This window comes from Lepisosteus oculatus, chromosome 28 (genome assembly GCF_040954835.1).
Source record: "Lepisosteus oculatus isolate fLepOcu1 chromosome 28, fLepOcu1.hap2, whole genome shotgun sequence".
NCBI lineage: Eukaryota > Metazoa > Chordata > Actinopteri > Semionotiformes > Lepisosteidae > Lepisosteus > Lepisosteus oculatus.
This window is the reverse complement of record NC_090723.1, coordinates 5,552,732-5,575,993: the sequence shown is the minus strand read 5'-3', so window position 1 is coordinate 5,575,993 and position 23,262 is coordinate 5,552,732. Positions and strand designations below refer to the sequence as shown.

The window sequence follows — 23,262 nt, the reverse complement described above, 5'->3', positions numbered from 1 at the left end:
ACTAAATCATAACAACCAGAACAAAAAACGTGTTGCAGAGAACAATAAACATGTGGTAGTGGGGAAAAAACATGGTCATCCCAATCAAAAGTGCAGAGTGCAGAAGTGCACTGAGCTCTGAGGCATTGCACAGTTAGCATTTAAGGATGTGCACTGCTGTAGGGGGGTAGAGGCAGTTCTTAAACCCAGTGGTCTGTGCTTTACTGGCGAGATACTGCTAACTTTCGTTACGTCATAAACGGTCAGCAGCAGGGTTGATGCTTCATTTAATTAGCTGATCCTTCACTGATGCCTTAGTCAGCTGGAAGACATGTGAATGGAATAGACTAGAGAGCTCTCCTACAGCACCCCGGAGAAATACCAGCAAACTGAAACACTTCACTGCTGGGCCTGGCTATGTTCCTGCAGCACAGGGGGGCCTACTGGAGCCTCTTCTTGAAGGACTTTAATTCTGTAAAGACCAAGCAGCCTCACGTAACCCCCGCCACACCCCTCATCACCTTGAACGTTGCCGCCACGTTGGTGAAGTTGGCGATGCTGCCTCCAATGATCAGGACCTTCCCTGTGGCCAGAACAGACAACAGTGAGGAGAAGCACAGGCATGGTTGGGTCCTTCCAGAGCTCTCTGTTAACACTCAACAGGGTCCACAAGAAAGTGCAAAAACGAACAAAACATTCTCCTCAAAGCTTTAAGACACGATTCGCTTTTTCTCGCCCGGAAACAATATCAACCCGAATGCTCGCGCTGTTGCCGAATCGCTTAAGTCGTGACTACTGGCACAGCTGGGTTTGCCCAAAAAAACTCCTAACATTCTCCGACACAGTGGTACTAACCCCACACTCACTGGACCCCCTGGTCCAGACCACCCTCAGTCCCATAGACTACCCACACACACCTCGGTCCAGACCACCCTCACACCCCAGCCCAGACCACACACATCCAGACCACCTACACCCCCGAGCACCCACCTTCATTGTGCTTCTCCCGGGTCATCAGGGACAGAATGGTCTTGGCGTAGTCGTAGGTCTGCTGCTCGCTGGGGGCCCCCGAATACTCGCCGTAATTAGCCAGCTCGTTAACACCTCCCAGGTCGCAGATGGTGTCGCTATTAAAATTGAATGAAAACAAAGAACGAGGGCTCTTTATTTACAAGCTCAGCCATTCGGCTCGCCAGTCGGCTGAAGCTCGCCCACAAGCGCATGGACACTCTGCTCTGATCCTCCAGGAGCATTTGTCCATTTTCTCACTGCTTCATCCAGTACAAGGTTGTAGCGGAGCCAGAGCCAAACCCGGCAAAGCAACAGGCACAGGGTGGGATACTCCCTGGATGAGGCACCTGTCCATCGCAAGGCCCACACAGAGACATACAACTTGGCCCTGGTACGAGTGTGTCTTTGGACTTTGGGAGGAAACCAGATCACCTGCAGGAAACCCACATGAAAGTGGGGAGAACATACGAACTCCACACAGACAGCATTTGGATTTGAACCCATAGCCCCAGCTCTGCGAGACAACTGCGGCACTGTGCCACCCTGTACGTATATTACTAAAACTGCAGTAATCTGGAGAAGGACTACCACAGCAATTTAAACAAAAGGAGAAATTATTCGCCATGCCCCTGCAAGCAAACAGTGCATTTTTATTCCAAATGTTATTGACCAGGACTGAAGCATTTTAATGATTCAAGGCTCCTATTAGGCAGCATCATATGCAAGTATTTCATTTTCATTGCAGTCAAATGAGCCATGTCTTCGCAAGATCGCTTGGCAGAGAAGCCCAGAGTGACTCAATCTGTTCTGCGTCTGCCGAGTTACAGGTCCCGAAGTTGCTTTGCTCACAAATTAATCAGGAGGAAGCTGGGGCTTTTAGGCTCGGCTGTCTAACTGTCAACTCTTGAAACGTATGGACGGGACATAAATTTGTGGTCCTACTGCAAGCAGCTCTAGTGTCTGTGAGTGGAAGACGCCTGCCTGATATCACACGGTAAGTAGGACTCCCCAGAACGCAACAGCACAGGACTGTGTCGGGTGAGTGTATGGGTCAACAGCATTTGTGAGCACTGCGGCGCTCGGACAGCGTACCTGTAGACCACCGAGGCCCCCCCGCCTGCCACCATGGTCCAGATGCGGCCCCGCGGGTTCAGCAAGGTCAGTTTCAGACTGGCGCCGCTCTTGGCATCCAGGTCAGCAATGTAGGCCTCCTGCAAAACCCCAGCGACACCCTGCGGTTACCAGACTGCTCCGTCCGCGGGGCAGGGACGGGCGTGCCCGGCGGGCCCCGGCCGCCCACCCGGACCCCCCCACGTCGGAGCCCCCCGAGGAAATTCGCCCCAGATCAGGATCAGGGAGCTGATCAGATCGATAGATCACTTTATTGGCCAAGCAAGTTTTCTCTCACAAGGAATTCGACCTGGGGAGTTCCCCATACACTCAACACATACCATATATACACAGACACATAAAACTCGAGAAACGTTTCAGACATCAAAGGAAAAATCTACATTGCACTTCAGGAATGTGTCGGAACTCTAAATCAATAAATCATCATAAATCCATAATAAATATCCACATACAGACAACGATATTAATAAATCACTTAATGCCGTAGCTGTACACTAAGTAATCGATATTCAATTTTAATAATACAGATTGTTCAGTCACTGCCTGGGGAAAAGTGACTCACTCGGAGGCTCACATCTCCCCCTACTCTCTGTGCGAACAACAAAGCAGCAAAGATTTCCTTCAATCCAATTAAGGCCAACGGGCTGCGGAAATAACAGCCCCCGAAGCGACAATTAAGAACACCTGAATGGCTGGGAAAGTGACAGGAGGATGAAAACTCATTCGCATGATCACATTAATTTTCCAAGAAAAAAAGCAGACAGCTGAAATGCTCTGTAGCCGTTCTATATTGTAGAGCTCAATGAAAACATGGCAGGAATGGGTTAGCTCGGAGCGCTGATCTTGCACTTTGAGGACAGGGACAGGGACAGGGACAGGGACAGGGACAGGGACAGGGACAGGGACAGGGACAGGGACAGGGACAGGGACAGGGACAGGGACAGGGACAGGGACAGGGACAGGGGGCGCAGGGTCAGCTGCACGCGAAGCAACAGGCTGCCTTTTACCATATTGCCCTGCCATCTCTCAGAAAGAATGAGTCAGAGCTGGATTTACTGCACCGGTTAGATTCACTCCCCATAATGAGCGCACCCAACGCAGTCAGGGTAATTGCCCGAGGGAGATGAAATATGAGGATGGGAAAATAAAAATACAAATTAAATTTGGGAAGAAAGAAACGGACAGTAACTCTTGGCGGGCAGGCGCTGCAGAAGGCCCGGAGGAAGAGCAGAGATCTGGAAGGTGATCAGATCTCGTTAGCGCTAAGAGGACAGGGATGAGGAGCAGGTTACTGCACAGGGGAAGAGAGCTGGCAGAGAATAGGGGACAATTTCCGATTTGGAGGAGGCTGCATGTTGAGGCAGGAAAACAAGACCCAGAATTTACAGTGATTCCCAAAACTACTCCAGTCGCCTTAAATACCTGTGGGGGGGGTTATATTAAGGCTTTGCTGGGGTTAGCAAACTGGAAACATCCTATAAATGAAAGCAGTCTTATGCAGCATAAATCAGGTTTGCTAAAGGCATTTGCAATCCCCTATCGTCATTTTTCCCAGCAGTGTAACAGGTACAATAACCCAAAACCTAAGACGTGATGTGACAAACATGAATACTTACGTCCCTGTCCTGTAAGTCGTATGGGAACAAAACGCCCTCCGCAACAGAAGGTGTTTTTTTACACGGTGATATTTAGCCTTAACGACAGTGATATGCATCTCATTACACGGGCTCTATAGCCGAGGGGCCACAGGGGTCACCACTGTAAGAGCAGGTGGCTTCAGAGTTTAAGCCTCGGCAAATCACGAAGGAGCACATTGATGTCAGCCACATGCTGCAGTAAGGGTGCTCAGGATCTTCCAGTCCTGTGTCCGGAGCTCCTGGTCACTCAGCAGGATGATGACCCCCCCCCCCCCCACCGGCTCAGTCTGCTCACCTCGGGGTAGGCCTCCCTCCCGAAGGGGGGGGGGAACTCCACGTCCCCCCACTTGGCCTTGCAGAGGTAGTCGGCCGTGGCGTCGATCTTGGCTGCCATGTCCAGCACGTACACGCCGTCTTTGGTCACCACTGAGGAGCAGGGCAGGGCAGACAGTGAGCCCGGGAAACACACTCCCAATCTGCCCAACAGGAGGCGCTACAACTGAACAACTGGCTGCCTCACCCAGACAAACATGAACTAATAAGATCTCTACAAACACATAAATGCAAATATATAATCACATATAACACGATTACGGGTGCGGCCTAATGGGTTAGGCGTGTGCCTTGCATGCCCGAGTCTGGGGGTTCGATCCCAGCGGTCACCATGAGATTTCTTTAATACAAACTTCCACTTGCTTAAACAGAATTAAATACCTGCAGAACTTGACCGTTTTACATTAAGTAAAAACAGGCTCTGCAATTCCAGGATACTTAAAATTGTTATGGGCTGAACAAAAAAAATCCTCAACTGAATGGATCTCTTTTTTCCCCCCATTTTTGAACTTATTCTGGAAAGAACATCAAAGATGTTTCATCAGTTGTGATCTTCACAGCAAAGCCAGATAACATCTGCTCATCTGTGGGCATAAATTCATTCATCTGATTTTCAAAGACATCTCGAGCAATCAAAAATTGAAATTATGCAACTATGGATTATTCAAATGTTTTTTTCTCTGAAGTTTTGAACTTACTACTCATCCCTTGCTTTTTATCCAGAACAGTTATGGATGCATTGTAATTAGAAATGACCCACTGAACTGAACTCTAATCAAATTCCAAATTAACCTGATAATCAATAACTTCAAGTAATAAGGCTCTCAGGTCCATAAGACTCTAGAAACTTGAAAACACTGCTTTATAAAATCTGTATCCTTATCTCATGCCACAGGTTTTTAATATAATCAACATTTACACAGTCTAAGACTGTTAATGTGCATCTGATACCAGTTACCAAGCCTTTATAGTTCAGGCATTAATCAGTTGAAATCTTGGGTGTCAGCGCAATTTGGGACATACCCAGGGGGTTAATCTCCAGATAGGTGAAGTACAGATCTTCATACAGGTTGAACAGCCCCATCACGAAACTGGCCAGCACACTGCAAGAGACCACAGGACAGACATAAAACACAAGACATTCAGGTTTTGTTTTGATCACCTCTGGTAAGACTTCAGAAAAGAACTTGCACTTTCTGGATAAATCTGTAGATCTTTTTTTTTTTCAGGCATCAGTTAGGGTTAACAGAGTGGAGGCAGGCAGCAGGTTTTGCTGAAAAGTGGTTCCAAAACACGGAAGAAACTAATAATAAAATGACTCAGGCTGGTTGCCTGGGCACAAACAACCCAGCAGAAATCCCACTTCTCTAACCCAGCCCAGCAAGGTGGAGCAACGGACAGATCAGAAATAAAAAAAAAGACAGAGAGCAGCTTTTCCAGCCTGTCAATCTCTGACAGACGCTGTGCTTGCTGGGATTCAAACTGTCAATTGCTCACACTTTGTTTTCTCACACAACCCCCCAGTCCATCAGCCCATGAGGCCCCGTTTGTGCGAGAACTCAGATTCAGCTCCTCCTGTCAGGCCTGCTGATGGATGCCCAGCTTGTTTTGCTTTGGTGTTCGCTGGAAATCAAAGAGCGAGCAAGGGGGTGCGGGGGTGTGTGTGTGTGTGCGTGTGTGTGAGAGACGTCTATCTCAAGGCCAGCCAAGCAACGAAGAGCAGCAGCTCATGCATCCTCCTGTCAAACAGGGCCGCCGAGGTCAGTGGGTTCAAACAGATCAGGACAGGCGAAGAGCAAGGAAAACGTGCCAGAAACAAACACAGAACGAGCATGAGTGATGGACCAAACGTCCATTCAGAAATGTAGGTCTATGTCTGTAGCACACTGCAGGCAGGTGGCAGGGTCCAGTAGGCTGAGCACCACAGGGTGGCCTGGGTGGTTTGCTGGGTGGGACAGGCTCAATTGGCCATGGAACATCAACCCATGTGACGTCCTGGGTACCCAGTTTTTCCCCGTGTTACCAGTGAGAGCTGCACACGCCCTCCGATAACACTCAGTGCGTCTGCTGTGGGCTTTGCAGACGGAAAACGGAACCCCTGCAGGAAGCCGAATGTAAGAACAGCCGCCCCCCCCCCCGAAGGAAAAACCAGTGGCTCACTCCTTCTTGGCGGCAGGCACGTGCTCCAGCAGGTGCGTCTTCACGGCCTCCTCGGTCAGCTTGGCGCCCACACCCACCAGGTGCTTCTGCGCCTTGGCGTCCACGTCGCCCACGTCCACACCCCCCTCGTGGTGGAACAGCACGTAATCGCCTTCCCGCGTGGCGTAGATGCACACGTAGAACTCCTCCGCCTGGAGAGACGCGGAGCAGCCCCGTCAGACAGGAAAGAGAAGGCAGGGCGGAGGAACGGAGACTCTAAACAATTAACATCATGACGGAGACCGGGAGGAACTGGCCCACAAACACAGACGCCGCGAGGGAAATCAGAACAGACACAAGCAAGCCGGCTCACAGGAACAGAACACGCTGCTGGAGCCGGCGTTTACTCATTTAGAAGCCAAGAGACGGCAAAATCCGAGATCGGCAGGCTTGCCTGGATCTGAAAGCTGGCCCAGCACACCGCCCAGCTCTCCTACCTGCTTGTGAGCCACGAAGGGTTCGATGAGAAAGTTCTTGAGGACGCCTTTAGCCTTTGCAATCTAGGGGGGAGGAACAAAAACAACAATACAAACTCTTAATTGCAAACTAAAAAAATCCAACAGTCTTTGAATCTGATCCACAGCCGTAAGCGAGCTGGACCAACGCAGCACGTTTCCAACACAATAAAAATCACGTTCAGGGTTATGGAGTGTCTGCGGAACCAATAATCAAGAGGATGGGTGGAGACCAATAAAAAGAAAATGGAGAGACACAAAAGGAAAGACAGAAAAACCAAAGGAAAGTCTCTGTGAGCCAGGCTGTCCACTCCAAGCTCCTGTCTGTCCGTCTGGAGCTGCTCCTGTCTCCGTGAGTCAGGCTGTCCACTCCCAGCTTCTCAGCATAATAACAGCCTGCAGCCACACCGCAAATTCAGTTGTATAAACAGGAGCTTAACAAATTCTATTACACATCAGTTGACTATAAACAGAGATTCTGTACACGATAAATAAAACACAGATGCACAGTACTAACTCATTATAATAATCTGTAATTTCTGGAAAACTGATATTAGGTAGAATATTTATTTAATCCTTATCTGTTCAACTTCAACAAAAGCATAACCCAGACTGCTTCACAGCACAAATCCCGTCTGTCCTAGTCTGAGGAAGCGGGACACACTGACAGGAGGGCAGGGCTACCGCAGATAGACTTTCATGTCAGAGCAGAGCGATCACCACAGACACCTCGCACCAGCACGATAAACCAACCAACAGCCTTGGAGCAGGGGCAAGCCTGTAACACAACACCCGGCAGAAAAGCGGAGTAGACACTAACACCTCAGCCTGGCCGCCAGCGGTCCTTGCATTAAAAGGCACTGCAGCAAAGCCTCAAGAAAAAAATAAAAGCAACAGACAACTTGGCCTCAGCTGGTCGCATCAAAACCTGTCATCGTAAATCCAGATAAAGGGGAAACAACTCCGAGATCCACTGCCTGTCAGAGTCAAGGACGCCGCTCTGCTGCAGTGGCCCAGAGACTGGAGTATCGAGACGGCACTCATTAATGCAGAGAGCCACACTTCAAATGCCAGGCACCTGCTTTAGACGTACCAAACAAATGAACAGCGCACAAATTGCTTCCAAGTTTCCAAGCCTGCGGCGTTTTGAATTATGTTCTCGGAGAAACTGACGTGACTTATTGCACGTATTTATTTTTCAATCCGTCAACACGCAAGAACATTTTCCGGGCGACAGAAAGCTCCATCCCTGGACACCCCCGCCCCCACGCCCCTGTCCAAACTGTTCCGACCACTCACACCGCCCCCTCCCTCTCCCCAGGTCCTGACAGCTCCCCGACAAGCCCCCCGATCCGCAGGGAGGCCAACGGATGCGGTGACTGGCACCCCCATATTCTGGGAGAGGGGATCTGGACAAGCCTCAGGACCACCCCAGTGAAAAGAAAGATGCAGAAAAGCCCTCGGCCCTCCACAGGGTGTGCTCTGCGCAGGGGAGGGCGCTGGCAAGGCAGAGGCAGTGCGGTACTCACAGTGGTTTCCACGTTGAGCCGCGGTTTCAGCCACTCCTTCACCCCCTGCAGGTCCAGGTTGACGCCCACGAGGCCCAGCTTCCCCCGGCGCTTGATCAGCTGGTCCGGCTTCACCACCAGGCGCTGCAGGAGAACAACAGAGAAGTGTCACCAGCCACCAGCCAGGCACCAGAGAGCCGTCTCCAGGCACCAGAGAGCCGTCTCCAGGCACCAGCCAGGCACCAGAGAGCCGTCTCCAGGCACCAGAGAGCCGTCTCCAGGCACCAATCCTCTGATCACCTTGGCATTTTCCTATCTCAGTCCTGCAAGTGCCTCTGAGTCCCCCCAACAAACTCTGCTCCTGATGAAGCTAATTAAGTAATTAACTAAACTGTTTGATCCTTAATGGATCTCTGCACTCAGATCTAACTTTCAGAAATAAATCCCACAGCTGCTGTAACACGTCACCATTTCGACATGGTTTTAAAATTGGTGCTCTTCGCCATTTTCTGAGCAGATTAACACCACAAGCACGGTCTCCAGACTCATCCGGTCCTTTCTTGCAAGAAGCACAATTTACAGGTGAATTTTTAATAAGTAGCCAATGAAGATCCTCTTTCACTTGAGAGATTGTGAGGGAGGTCAGAATGTGAAAGCCCTGAGCAGACTTTTACCAGGACAGTGGACTACAGCTATACCAGCCTAATAAGAGCACATTAACTGAAACATGCAAAGGGAGCTGCTTCTTTAATTTCTGAGATATGCAATGCTCAAGAACACTCTTGCATGTGCCTAATATATTTGCCAACCTGTGGGTCTTTAGAGCTGCTTCCCTGTTATTGGTTTCAAAGAGCATTCTGGGTTTGCACATTCCCCAGCCCACGTGCACAGACTTCAGCACATCCTTGAATTTTACTGAAGGGTAAAAGCATTCAGGTTAGATTGCTCTCCTTCTCTTCCCTGATGCAATCGCTGTCTCCGAGAGGGACACATTACTTTGCAGACGTCTTTTGTAACGTGTGGAGTGCCAAGGGAATTGAAAGAACACAGCCATTTAATTCTGGATATCTGCCAGAACGGCAGTCCATCACAAAGTTAATTGAATTGTCCAATAAATCCCATCTCTGTCGCTGGCATTTTACAGCCATTCCTATTCATATCTGACCTTAAAAAAAGGTTCACTAACCTCTTAAAAGCCAAGTGCTAGGCTGCATTTTCTGACTGCTGCCAGTCTTTTGAAAAATGCATGTGAAACTCTTATCTTCTGCGATACCACTGCATGCTATTAATAGAGCAAATCAGTGTCCCACAAATCTGAGTCCTGTGATGCCAATGTTAAGACTTTTATAATTTGTTCTGATGGCTCAGAAATCGTATTAAGATTTCTTTGAATGTCCTAAAGTATTTACTTCCAGAAGTGATTCTGTCTACCTTATTTTTGCACTGGATTTTCAAATATGTCATACCAATTCAGAGAGCTGGGCAGTCACGAGTAAATTGAGAGAATACTAATTTATTTTATATTGAAAGGGAGAAACCGCTTCCAAGAACTGACAGTGCTCCATATAAGAGCACAAATCCAATGTTATCCATTCTAAATCCAATCACAGATAGTAATCAAATTATTGTCTCATTTAAAATAAACTTCCTGCTGCTCAATAAGACTTTGAACCTCCAACATGAGCTTGAAAACTGGGAACAATATTTGCTGTGTTGCGTCCGTCTCGTTTTCCAATTACTGCTTCACTTTTCAAAATAAAATGTAAAAAATGCCCCCAGGTCTACTATGAAGCAGAACTGGCACTAAACGATCTTGAAATCAGACTCCACCATTCATACAGCGCCCCCTGGTGGCGGGAGGTTGCTCTGACCTCAGTCAACAGCCATGGGTGGTCCTGGGCCAGTCTGCCCCAGTCGGTCTCAGCTGTCACGTTGGCATATTTGAAGCGGTTCTGCACGGCCGCCGAGGTGCAGATGTACTTGTACAGGAACTCCTTCCCCGTCTGCTCGGAAATGGCCTTGGCTGACATGGCTCTTCACCGCGATACCTAAGCGGAAGAGGCAGGAAGAAAAGAGATTCAAATCCGATGTCCTCCATGGGAACGAACATGGTGGAGAAGGAGAACGATGCTGTAGAGAGACCTTTCACTGTCACCTGGCCCACCTCCACACACACCTGATCACGGGTGGGGTCTGATCATGACTGCAGCCTCAGCTTCCACATCACAACTCCATAGGCTCGAAAGATCAAGGAGACACAATCTCGTCACTGAAACCCTGTTTATTCCAGGCTCGACTTCAGCCCTTAATGGTGCAAAATGAGCCTGTTAATGGAGATCTCAGAGAATAGAGATCTCGGAGACCTCCTAGGAGGAAAAACGGGCTTACAGTGGGAGCGAATGGAATTGCAAAGGTTTTATCTATCCTTGAAACAAGGTCATTAAACAAAACTGCATTCTGAAGAACACGCACGCACACACTGGGCTCTGAAACAAATTTAACAAGATACTTGGCTCAAGTACTGTCAATCCGCCAACGACAACTCTCAGGTTTATTAAAGATTTCGCGTAGTCCTTGACCTGTGAGCATGTAGATTGTGGCACAGGAACACAAGCTTTTAAAAGTCACCAACAAAACCAAAAATAAACAACACTTAGTCCCGAAAGTAAGAAACTCATTTTCAGGTGGGCCTCTGTAAAGCAGAGCACAGCTCTGTGCTGCGTCATCTGTCGCTCGTCTTCGTTAATTGAATCATCCCTCCCCCCTCACTTCTTCTCTCTTTGCTGCCGATTTGAAGGCTAAAAATATCTCCCCCCCCCCCAATGGCTGGCCATCGATTTCTCCAAGACAGCGCTGACTTCAGCACAGCAGCCCCAGACCCGTGCGGAATCAGGGGGTAACAGGCGTGTTTCCCTTGCCTGCTCTGGGGGGCGTGGGGCTGTCCAGATGAGCACTGGGGGGACCCAGCCTATCCTGCCCCACACGTACCCAGGTCTAGCTCTTTCCCAAGCAACAGGATCAATGAAAACGCACTACAGTCCGAAGTGCATTGAAGAATTTATGGCCTAGTTTACCTGAAGATGTGATCATGTTTTTGAAGACTGTGATCAGTATGAATTAAAGATGCTAAGTGAGAAACATTGTTACTCTTCAGCTGAACTAAACTATACTAACAACAAAGCTGTTCGACCTGAAGAAGACACTAGTGGAGGCTCTGAATAACCTGTTGATGTTCACATGCATATGTATTGTATTCATCACAGCAACGCTGGCGTAATCTGAGCCCCGAGAACCTGACCCCCAACTCTGACCTGCAGCAGGAGGAAAGGGGTGTCACGTCAACGCGATTGACCGCAGCCATTGGAAAGCAAGGAGAAAAAAAAAAAAGCTTCTCCTTCTCCAGACCAGTTTAATGATTAACAAACTCCGGAGCCCCAGGTTGTGGTGGAAATGCCCAACCCAGCACAGCATCAGGTTGGGAGGAGGGGCCTGCATTTCTGTTTCCATTCTCCCAACAATCTCGCAGGCTGGAGGAGGAAGAAGAGGGCTCTACCACCCTCACGGCTACAGAAGCCCTCTTTACCACCCCCACCTCGCCCCCTCACACAGGTCTTCCAACTTATTTGGGCTGTCTTGGGCAGGTCTTCCGGAATTCTTCCTTGTGGATTGTGCCAAGAAATGTATTTCACATGCAAATAATTGCTTTACGTCAATGACCGGCTGCATCACAAGCTAAGCATGCAGAAACGGCAGTTTGGTGACTTTTAAGGCACGCCAATTTCCAAGAAGTTTTTCATATTAGACAAAACATGGCCCAGTGTCTTCTCATAAAACGGAGAAGCTGAATTTAATACACATTTCCTTGACGCAGAAGCTGCTCTGGGTTTTACCCAGGAAACACCGCATTTTTCTGTCCAAAGGTGGCCACCTCTTAACCAGTATGAAACCATGCGGTTTTGATAAAGCCATGTGCTCCAACCGAGCCGACGCCTGGGACTACAAAACTGCTTTATTACTTGACTGACAAAATCACGGACAAGCTACTGAACACAGCAGCGACGAAAATGTACCGATTTGTTTTTTTGGATTTCTACACATGGATCATGATGTTAATTAGATTCGACTTCAGTTAAAATCAGTCCATGAGACATCTTATTCTTCTCAAGTGAACGAATAATATATTTTTGACAAAAAGCTGGGGTGGCACAGTGGCTAGTATAGCTGACCTGCAGAGCTGGGGCTCTGGGTTCAATTCAGACAGACCCGGGGTGCTGTCTGAGTGGAGTCTGTATGTCCCCCCCTCCTCGTTTCCTTGTAGGTTTCCTCTTGGTGCACCAGTTTCCTTCCAAAAACATGCTGGTCGGTTAATTTGCTCCTGGGAAAACTGACCCCGGTGTGAGTGCGTGTGCCGCGTGATCAACTGGCGTCCCATCCAGGGTGTACCCTCCTTTGAGCCTGTTGTTGGTTTGGCTCCAGTGACCCTGAATGTGATCAAGCCCTTATAAAATAACTGGCTGGATAACAGAAGTTAGGTGAGCTGGGAACCTATTTCTGCACGTCTTATATTGGGACCACTACTCCACAGAACCAAACCCGTACAGAAAGCTGTAACTGCAAACAGCCACCGCAGCCACCCCAGCCTCACATCGGCAACAGATGGCAGCCAGCTGAGGGTCCCTTGTGGCAAGTGGGGGCCGCGGGTCTCACAGGCATGACTCACCCCCCCACACACACACAGGCCCAGCCCAGTGACAGGAGGGGCGACAGGCCAGCCAGTGCCAGCAGGCCAGTGCCATCCGGTGTCAGGTCCACAACGGGCGAAAGCAGGGAGAGGTGGGACCTGCTGGCTGGGAATCCTTTTTCAGGGCAGGTACTGGAACTAAACAAACACGCCTTTTAAGCAGCACTCCAGACTGCTTCAGGACGTGACAGAATCGGTCTGTCCTATCAGGGAGGGTTTTAGACACTTCTTTCAACAGCCAAAGGTGAAATTTAAGGATCTAATCGTATCCTATTCATTTCCTGACTCCCTGAGCGTTCCGCTCACCACTGCCATTTACTTCTGAATTCTGTACGACTGCGGGGAGGGGTCTGTGGAGACAAGGGAATGTATATTTGTATATACTGTACATACACTTGACTGTAGGTCATTCAGCAATAAAAAGCAATTATCTCTGAACCCTCTTATCAAGTGTCTACAAATACAGCTAAGCGTCACAAACTGTCCACGTGTATATGACAACTGCACATGCCCACAGGGAGGAAGAATTGGGCTCACTTACTCGGAAAGGCTTTTGAAAATAATTCATGAATGCAGCCGAGCACTACGAAGACTGTTTTTAGCTAGAAATGGCCCAAGGCTAGGGAGCATCGCAAACTGGCTGGGGATGGTTTCTGCACAGTCACAGGGAGGTACCCTCACCGGGCCCGTCTCCTCCTCCTCCTCCGCGAGCCGAGCCGACTCTGGGCAGAACGTCAGGCTTCTCCCCCTTTCTGCACCTGAACCACCTCTGAACCAGTCGGGGAGCCCAGAGGGTTTCCTGCAAAACGCAACTCATCTTAACTTGGTCAGACCTATAGAACTGTCTTGCAGAAAAAAGGCTAGATGGCTGTACAAAGACAAGGGCATTTGCCTATCAGAGGGCATGCCGAGGACAGGCACAGGTCAGCAACACCTTCTACAGATACCTGGAACGTCAGGGAGGATAACACTGCCCTAGGCTAGGCCTGTTAGCCCTTCATCTGCTCATCTATGGACAGTTCATTGTTCTCATGTCCTTTCTTTACACAGCATTAATATACTGTGGTATTTTCAATCTGTATCTACTGTACCTATGCACATTTTTTCACATCTTTTATTGTTTTACAGTGACTATTAGCATATTTTGCACACATCTATTTTTTCCTAACTATTTTTTTTTATTTTTGTATTCTGTATGCTTTTTAATTACTCGAATGCTGTAGTTATTTCAATTTTAGTCTATTCTGATGTCTGTCTTGCTTTATTTGGGCTGGGCTGCTGTAACACCTCAATTTCCCTTTGGGGTCAATAGTCTTGTCTTACCTGTATATATTACAGAGGCCTGTCAGGTATTTTGTACACATCCGTGCCCAGAGAGTAGTCCTGCCTTGAAACTGTCCATCCAAAATAGGTTACAGGTTGCTCTTCCACGGAATAAATGCCTTCCTGATTACTGATGTATGCAATTCTGGAAATTCCAGCTTAAATTTTAATTACATCTCTGCATGTAAGTAAAAAGTCTAAAGTATATCCTTAATACTTTAGAGTTACACAGACTGCTCTGGACTGACCTGTCAAGCCTGTTGGACACAAAATCTTTCCTTAGGCAAACAAAAAAGCAAGACCTGTCCAACAGTCTTGCAAGGACAAAATAAACAATGTCTTTGAAACTCCTAAACAAAGCCTCAATAGGGGGACTGGTCAGTCCCTTCCTGCGTGTTGGCACAGCGTCTCTGGGCTTTACACAGGAGAGCAGGGATGTCCATTTAATGGGCAAACACAGCTGAGTGCACAGAGCCAAAGAGGAGCTGCTTCACAGTCAGTCAAACAAGGAAATGAAGCCTCCGGGAAAGAATGCAGTCAAGCTATAATTTGCCTTATCTGAGTTTTTATTTTAATCTAGAAATACAGCAGTATAAATACAGCACAGCTGAACTGCTAGTATCGCTAGTAATAAAAGCACTGATAAAGCAGAAGCAGTGCCACTCAGGAGGAAGACACCTGGCACACTTTATCCCATACCAGCATGCAGATGCGTTCAGGGAGCCAGTTTTCAAGGGGCTCTTTGTACTGCAGCTTGAGGGTCCCAGGCAAGAAAGAGAAGCAACTCTTGATCTCCAGGAGAAAGAACACTTCAGTTGTCTTGCCCTGCTAGAGAATTTGATGGGGTTTTTTCCCCCCGAGACAAAGTGATTTTACTACCTCTAGAGTAAGTACTGTGCTCCTTTTCTCCCCCAAATCCTAAGGTTTATTTAGTCATTAAATGCCTTAGAGGAGGGGTCACCAGCCCTGGGCCCTGGAGAGCCCCAGTCCAGTGAGTCTGATAGGCCACCAGTTCATAAAGACTGGAAAACATCTGCACGATACTGCTGAACAAAGCAAATTACCCGCTCAATTAAGAGAACTGTCTCTTGAGGACTGAAAAGTACTCAGATTTCACTGCTAAATAAACAATTAGAGATCCTTTAACAAATCACCACTTTAATCGGTCATAATTTAAATGTCCCATTTCTTTAGAAACTGGTGTTTTCACTGCTGGACTGGCAGTCTCCAGGACCCAGACTAAAAATCCTTCCATATTCACGACCCCCCATCTCCTGCCTCAGTAGGTTGAAGAAGATTGTAACGCCGAAGTACACCGGCGGGGCTCTGCGATGTCATGCCCATCCCTTCACATTCACCACATATCCAGCACGACTCGGCATTTATGAGCTCACCCAAATCATTCGACACTCAAACCTCAACTTAAAACCTATTTATCCAAGTTGGTATTTGATGCTCGGCCTTTGCAGAGAAACAGCCTTTCAGATATCGTGTCTCCTTCTGTCACCTACCCAATCCCGAAAGCTTCGTTCCGGAGTACGGGAACGCAACAGTGTGACAAGTCACTCTCCGGCACTGCTGCAGACCGAGCGCTCTTTCCTCAACTCGCAGATCGTCGGACGCCCAGATTGAGGGGGTGAGACTGGGGGGGAGCCCACACGTGTGCCCGGCGGTGCAACTCTGCCCTCCTGTCCCCAACCTCACGCACACACACACACACCCCTGCCGCTCCGGTCCCGGGCAGCTCTCTGAATTGACGGAGGAAACTCAAGGAGAAAGACACGTCACTGAGGCAACACGCAGCATAAAAGGGCTTTTTCAAGGCCATTCCACAAGACAGAACAATGTTACAGAAAGAGCCGTACACAACTGGAAACAAAAAACAAAGGAGGACAGAGAAAATGATTATCGCTTGAAAGCCGATTCTTTTTTTTTTTAAGGCGGGCTTTCAAAACGCTGCAGGTCACAGGACTGAAGACTAAGGCTTGACCTCTGCCTGGACACAGTGATGGTCAATAACGTGGAGGGCGGGGGAGGCATTTTTAACGTCTTGAAAAGTCATTAGCAGAGCTTTCCGAGTCAAACCTGGACTCATCCAGCAGCCAGCCTGCAGAGATTTCAGGACCAGGGGCGATATGGGCACCAGAACGGGAGCTGAATTAAAATGCAGCTGCCGGGATGCGAACTGTAGCCGTGTAATTCACAGTAAATCCTTCAGCAAGCTACTGTATACACAGGGCACAGCGCGTTTTCACTGGCCTTACCTGGCTTGGTACCCAGCGCTATGCGGGTCTCATGAAGACCAGCCAGCCCGTCTGCTGTGCTCTTGCAGCACGAACATTATTACACGATAATAATAAGCGCTGTTTCCTACCCGTCTCATTCTTATTATAAAATGACAAGTAGACACATACGCAGGGGGTCCAGTTTTCTTTAGAGTAGCAATGGATTACTACATCTTTCTCTCTGCCTCCTGTACAAACAGCACACGGTGATCTCAGGACCTTTAAAAGCAGCAGATCAAGCCGAGATGCTGAACAGCTATCTCATATTCCCGAACCGAACCCCCTAGAAATAAAGATCTTTCAAAGAACAAGAACGAAAGGTGCTACAGAGTTTTAACCTCACTTTTTTTTTTACATGATTAATGTTTCGGAGGTGTATTATTTGGCGTCTGTGGTTACAACCGCATAATTCAGCCACAGTATATATATATAATTCAGCAAAACCGTTTTGTTTTTCCAATACAGACAGTTCTGCGCTAACAAATCTATCCGGAAACAGGATTTATACGATGATTTCAAAGGCATTCAATTATTTCAGGCTGTGAAAAACTTGAGATCTGGTTCATGTGAAACACTCCAAACTGACACTCCGTTTACAAAAGCCTCAGTCACTTTGCGCGGAGGAGGGGGAAACTAACCCTTCATTAGTTAATTGCTTTCATTCATTCCCTGCGTCAGAAATGTGACTTAAAAATGGAAGGTTATATATATATTTCGGGGGGGAACCTGCACACCTGCAACCCTTATTTCTGGGCCCTGAGTTAGTTTTAAGGTCGCGTACAAATTATTAGCATTCACGTTTTAAAATGTGAACAGCAGCGATTCGTAAAACAACTCACCACACAAAAAACACAACACGCCATCAGCTCCACGCTGTTGCTGATTTGCACCGTTCCCACTTTTAATCAAGGATGGCGACAAAACTTAGTATATAATACGGGATGTCTAGGTATTGCTCAAGCTTAAACTATACCTAGATACTGTATATAAATACCCAGATACACACACACACACATCACAACTTGTGCGATCCACCAAAGCGAAATTATTCATGTAACAAGAACGCAGCTAACAACTTCAGTGGAAACAAAATGTTTCTTGTACTCTGATTTTTTTAACACTTACTACATCAAGACTATCAGTAAGACAGCATCCCCAGCCCACTGCACATCTTCAGACAGGACATCCAACAAACTAGCAGAGCAGAGCTGAGCCAGTTTGCACAGTGGACACAAAACACGATGCATCTCGCCGGACCCACAGCTCCTACCTTCACAGATCAAACGGGGACCAAGCCTGCCACGTACCCCGCGTTGGCGACCTCTGGAAATACTGCCCTGCTGGCTTTTGTCTTGCGCTGCGCTGCCTCCCAGCAAGCCAGATTCACCGACACCTCACGCTACACCCTGTACATCCGCCTCTGGAGCGGCTCTTCCTTCTCGGCCCCTGCCTTTTCTCTCTCTCTCTCCTCACCATCTGCCGATATGGTTACATGACCTCCCGGCTTTCCGATTGGCTCAGCCCGCCCCATGTGATCCTCTGCCTTCCCCGTCGGCCCCGCCCTCCCTCGGCGGCCGTTCGCTGACATCAGGACAAGCTTTCGAACTGCGCGTCTTGTGAAACTGGTACTCACGCAGCGGCGCCATTTTGGCTCCTAGAGGAACTTGGGAACAGGACACACTGGAGCCAGACTGGACTCGGCTTCAGGGGCGTGGTGTGACGTACCAAAACTTCTTCAGCCGTCATAGAGAATAGAAGCTGTAATTGGACACTTAGATTGGGGGGCGGGGTTTAACGATTAACTACGGCTGTGAATGGAGGAGCATGCCTTGACCCCTAGATGAGTAATAAGACGATAGCATCAGTTTCACAACCTCACAGATGAGTGTTGTTGTAGTACCGGTGCAGTGACTCTGCATAACTTTTTTTGCGGTTATTAGCGCTTTAAAAAGCTTCTATTTCCTGATTTAATGTATATATTAAGAAATATCGTAAAAGGTATTCACACCTAGATTGTTTGTTTACCATACTATGAAATATACCCCACCTTATTAGTAATAGTTTTGTTCCACGTCAATTAAAAAAAAAGCAATGATTATTTTTTATGTTATTAATACGCTAAAATGTCGTGTAGCGGAGAAGGAAGCCGGGTGCGAAAGAGACGTTGCAATAGGGCAAAGAAAACAAAATGCAAACCGGATACTTGGCACAACTGGTCGTGAGCGGACAAACTTGTTTCCACAGGAATGCTGTGCCCACAACAAGCTCGCGTGGGCAAACACAAGCACAGCAGTCTCCGGATTCTTTACTTGTAAAATAGGCCTCAATTTGTAATCCCCTTTACCAATAACCTAGAAGTAAAATCTGAAGGAGTCGGCTAAAATATTTGACTAACAGTTCCTTAGTTACTTCCTTTCGCCTTTCTGTTGCGTTACTGTATTTCCTTCTATTGCTAACTGCCGTCACACAGGTAATAGTGAAATATTTGTTCTGCGTCTTTATTGCTTCAAGACGGCTCGGACCAGAGATCTGTGCAAAGACGTGGCATGCCCTTATATCCCATCTCAAGTACAATCTTTTTAATTTAATATAAAATGTTTCAAGAAAACCTAAAAAAAAAACGGAGGTGACAACAGTGGTTGCAAAAGCCTTAAGTTTTGTGTCTTCCCAAACCACAAAGGAACTCAGCAGCAGCAGAGTCCCCTATAACTTTACTGCTACTACGGTACTGAAAACCATGATAATCCCCGTCTGTCTTCAGCATAATTTAAGTCATTCCGGCAGGACAAAGGTGTTTTGTGGTACTGTCCAGCTGTTTCACAGAGCTCTTGGGTCCTGCACACCAACCCAGTCCAAGACTCATTGTGTGAGGAGTTTACATGTTTCTGTAGGTTCTCTCTGGGTGCTCTCGTTTACTCTCACCTCCCAAAGACATGATAGCTAGGTAAGTGGACTCCTCTAAATTGTGTGCACGCCCTGCGATGGCCTGGGCAAAGTGTGACCCTGTTGTCCAAAAGGGGCTCCAGGCTGCGGTGCCACTACGAGCAGAAGCATGTTTCGCCAAATGACAAGAACATAAAAACAGCCATAAACAAGCTGAGGCCAATTAGCCCATCCAGCTCAGAGTTGTTCGCATCTTATTGACCCACAGATCTCATCCAGGCAGGTCTTGGAAGAAGCCAGGGTATCGACTGGAACAGCATGGCTGGGTTGTTTGTTTCACACCTCTGCAACCCTTGGTGTAAAGAAGTGACTCAGTGCTGATTGGAGAATCTCATTCAGAATAGGGCCGGGTAACTTGTTCCACACTCCCACAACCCTTTGTGCAAAAAAAGGGGCCCCTGCGGCCAGTTAGGAATACATTTGTAGCCTGTGGCTCACGGTTCACTGCAGTCACTGAGTAAAGTCATTCAGAAACTGGTAACGATCATGGGGTGACTGAGCCTTTTTTACAGAATGCACGCCTTCATTTAGCTGCAGCACGATTTCCCCCGAAGCTGAATTAATGGATATTTAGCAGGAGCATGAATCTTTCCTGTGCACAGATCCAAGAGTTCTGCCCCTCATCGTGAAGCAGCGATGGAATAAAACAAGCTAACCAGAAGGGTTAAAAACTGAAATGATGAGTAGCCTGATGGGGAGTGATCGCACTTAAACTTAAAAGGTCTTATTGACTCCACATGTGGCTGTACCGAACCGCCCCCCTCACCCGACAGCCTGCTGAGGCTGTGCCAACAGCCGACGTTGTGCAACAGAAGGGAAACAGCCAGCACACCAGCCTCCTTCTCTTACCTCCCCAGTAGCCCTGAGACTCTGGAGCCCTGCCACACAGACAGGCCGATCCAGGACAGCAGGCAGGGTGAACTCACATGACACATCAGACGTTCGGATCTGGCATGTCAGGGTGGGGTTAGCAACACTAATCCAGTGGTGTTAGACTGAGTCTGCAGGTCTTCACTTCAAGACTGCTCTCAACGACTTACTGTGACTCAGCTCGTTGTTGCCGCAACTGGAACAATTTAGTCATTCAGAAGTCATTACACCACTTTCTCAGCCCTACGGTCGCTGGCACATTGAAGAGACCTAGAAAGCCCATCGACACACTGTCCCTCCAGGACCAGGAGTGGAGACCCCTGCGCTGAACTGGTCCTAGTGTAGGTCCTAGGCAGGCTGGAACTACACAGGAACAGGCTGGTGTTCAGTCGGTCTGAGCCAGGCATGGGTACTCCCCTCCCACACAAGTGTGACTAGCAAACCTCAAGTAAACAGGTGAATCCAGGCATACTCAAATAATCATTTGAAAAAAAGTCATTAAGGTGGAAAATAAAACCAGTACAGCCTCCACCTTAAAAAGGAGAGCCCCAATCCAGCAGATTATATAGCTAACCATTAAATAATCTCAAACCCCAAAAAATTAATTGTGCTCAATTAAGGAGAGTTAAATTAGAGTACTGGAATGTAAATGTGAACATCCTTCATCCCTCAGAGACCAGTGATCCTTTTTAAATTCTATATTTAATTGATCAATAAATTAGAGGTATCCCCAATCTTTATCAGTAGGTAATTTAGGATGACCTACAAAATTAGATTAAGGATAGTAGACCAAGGAGTGATGCCTCTGAACTGAGCTCAATTATTTGTACCAATTATTGATCCATTTCTATAACAAAATCAAAATCTACAGCAGGCCTTCTCAATTTATAGCCTTCCCAAACTGCTCCAGTACAGACTTTTGTTGCAACCAACTCCTTGATAATTTAATTGCTAATTAGCAGGATCAATGTAGCAATTAAGGAACTGGTTGTATCAATCTCTGGAACTTGATTCCAACAAGCTCAGCATTATTTATAAATTCCAGAAAGCTAAACTAAGCACAATATTCATGCAACCATTTGTTATGCCACAGCGATTCTATAGCCCATGTTTATACAATGCATCCATCACTTTGCAGTAGAAAAAAATTCTTCTAAAAACATCACACCAGAAACACCAGCTTCTCCTTTCATGAAATCGGTAGCATCGATTATCAGTTTTAAGTACATTGATTTTATTGGCATCTTGCACCACTCATGTGAATCAAGGCTCATGAACAGAAGAAGTCTTGCAGTTAAGAGGTTAGGCAGACAAATTTGGAAAGTGTCTATTTCTCATACTGACCTTGGTTAAACAGATCAGAATATGTTCAGATATATTTAGCAGTACTTCAGTTTATTGTCCTGAACTCAGCAGAAATTATGCAGTTACAGAATTGTACCTTTTCAATGGACTGGAATCATCTTTGGATATTAAAATTGAATATTTCCAAAATATAACTTTGAAATCATTGCCACTAATCTCTTCACGAAGGTTGCATTTGAACAGTTTGTGCTCTTGTTGAGTTTCTGAAAATATTAAAGTGTTTTAAGGATTAATTATAACCCTGTCTATCCCATCCTAGCTCAAGGTCAATTCTGATCCAAGTGTAAAAGCCTGTTGGGACAGCTGAGGTAAATCTGATTGGCAAACACTTGCAGGTTCAATGATAGCTGAAAGAAAAATGCATTGTGCAACTGAGCTGCAACCAAGCCCTCAAATATCTGATTGGCAGCTGGCTTCCTGAACACCAGATCTGAGCAGAGAGCTGTATATCATGCAATATCTAGGCAGGAACAAGGCAACGCAATCAAGTTGGTAAACAGTGGTGTGGTATTGCACTAGACCTCTCTCGCTGCGATCCTGGAGAGCTCCAATCCAGCAGGTTTTGCAAGATGACAGACTAAATCAATTGATCAGGATGCAAAATAAACATTGTAAGAGATAACAAGCAGACAATGTTAATAAAGATCATACAGAACCAGCATCTAACTTCAATGAATCAGAATTCTCTTAGAACTATACATCTCAGACTTACAAGTGAACCCAGTCTTTAGAAAGCTTATTTAGGGTAGCCTATAAAACCAGCCCTCTAAAACAATCTGTAGGATCAGGGCTACACGTCAAACTGCAGGCACACAATAGGACTACATAAAAGACGAGACCACAGCAAACATGACAAACGGGCCCTTCTGATTAAAGCCACTGGGACAAGCCCCACTCTCAAACGCTACTGAGTATTTGTAAATGTGTAACTAAAGCTATCAAGGTACTCTGAACTGTACAATAAGTTCCAAAAAAAGGTATTCTTCAGCTATAATGCCATTACAGTACATATCCATTTTCCAACCACTTCATCCAATCCAGGCTCTGGTTCCCACACAACCCTATCCCAGCAAGCTCTAGCACATACCCTACGAACCTTTTCAGAAACTTGCAGACTGGCACCACCTACTGGACAGACACCATATTGTGAAGTTGTAGAAAACGTCACTCCCCTTTCTTCACTACTGGAAAAAAGGATCATCAAGAAGTCCGTATTTTACAATGGCTTTTCTTACTTCTAAAGTTTTAGGGGCCTGTGAAGTAAGAGTGCTTATGCAGTCCATTTATACAGGTTTGAATGTGTTCAGCATTGGTCATAAGAAAATTCTTGCTCTTCAAAACCATCCATCATAGCAGCTATGCTGTTAATCTATCAGATCATATTTCCGGAGTTGGTAGGCACAGTCGCCAACATCTGTTTCAGTCTTCAGGAAACACCTGTAGCACAGGATCCCTAGGCAGTGCAATAAACGTTCTTGTCAG

The 23,262-nt window shown here is 47.1% G+C and overlaps 1 protein-coding gene across 5 annotated transcripts in view; it reads right to left on the bottom strand.

Moving 5' to 3' along the window:
* The window catches only part of aclya (ATP citrate lyase a), a 36,714-nt gene extending 18,623 nt beyond the window's left edge, over positions 1-18,091 (bottom strand). For 2 of the 5 annotated variants that reach the window (XM_069185682.1, XM_069185684.1), the window contains exons 1-10: positions 17,873-18,091; positions 10,125-10,301; positions 8,275-8,397; positions 6,728-6,790; positions 6,252-6,442; positions 5,115-5,194; positions 4,054-4,184; positions 2,083-2,201; positions 970-1,106; positions 501-562 (exon numbers count right to left, since the gene is read on the bottom strand). In XM_069185682.1, the coding sequence (XP_069041783.1) occupies positions 501-562; positions 970-1,106; positions 2,083-2,201; positions 4,054-4,184; positions 5,115-5,194; positions 6,252-6,442; positions 6,728-6,790; positions 8,275-8,397; positions 10,125-10,283 (1,065 nt within the window). In that variant the 5' untranslated portion in view covers positions 10,284-10,301; positions 17,873-18,091. The remainder of the gene's footprint in view (positions 1-500; positions 563-969; positions 1,107-2,082; positions 2,202-4,053; positions 4,185-5,114; positions 5,195-6,251; positions 6,443-6,727; positions 6,791-8,274; positions 8,398-10,124; positions 10,302-17,872) is intronic. The other 3 variants (XM_069185683.1, XM_069185685.1, XM_069185686.1) reach the window with 3 other exon arrangements.
* Positions 18,092-23,262: the final 5,171 nt, after the last annotated feature.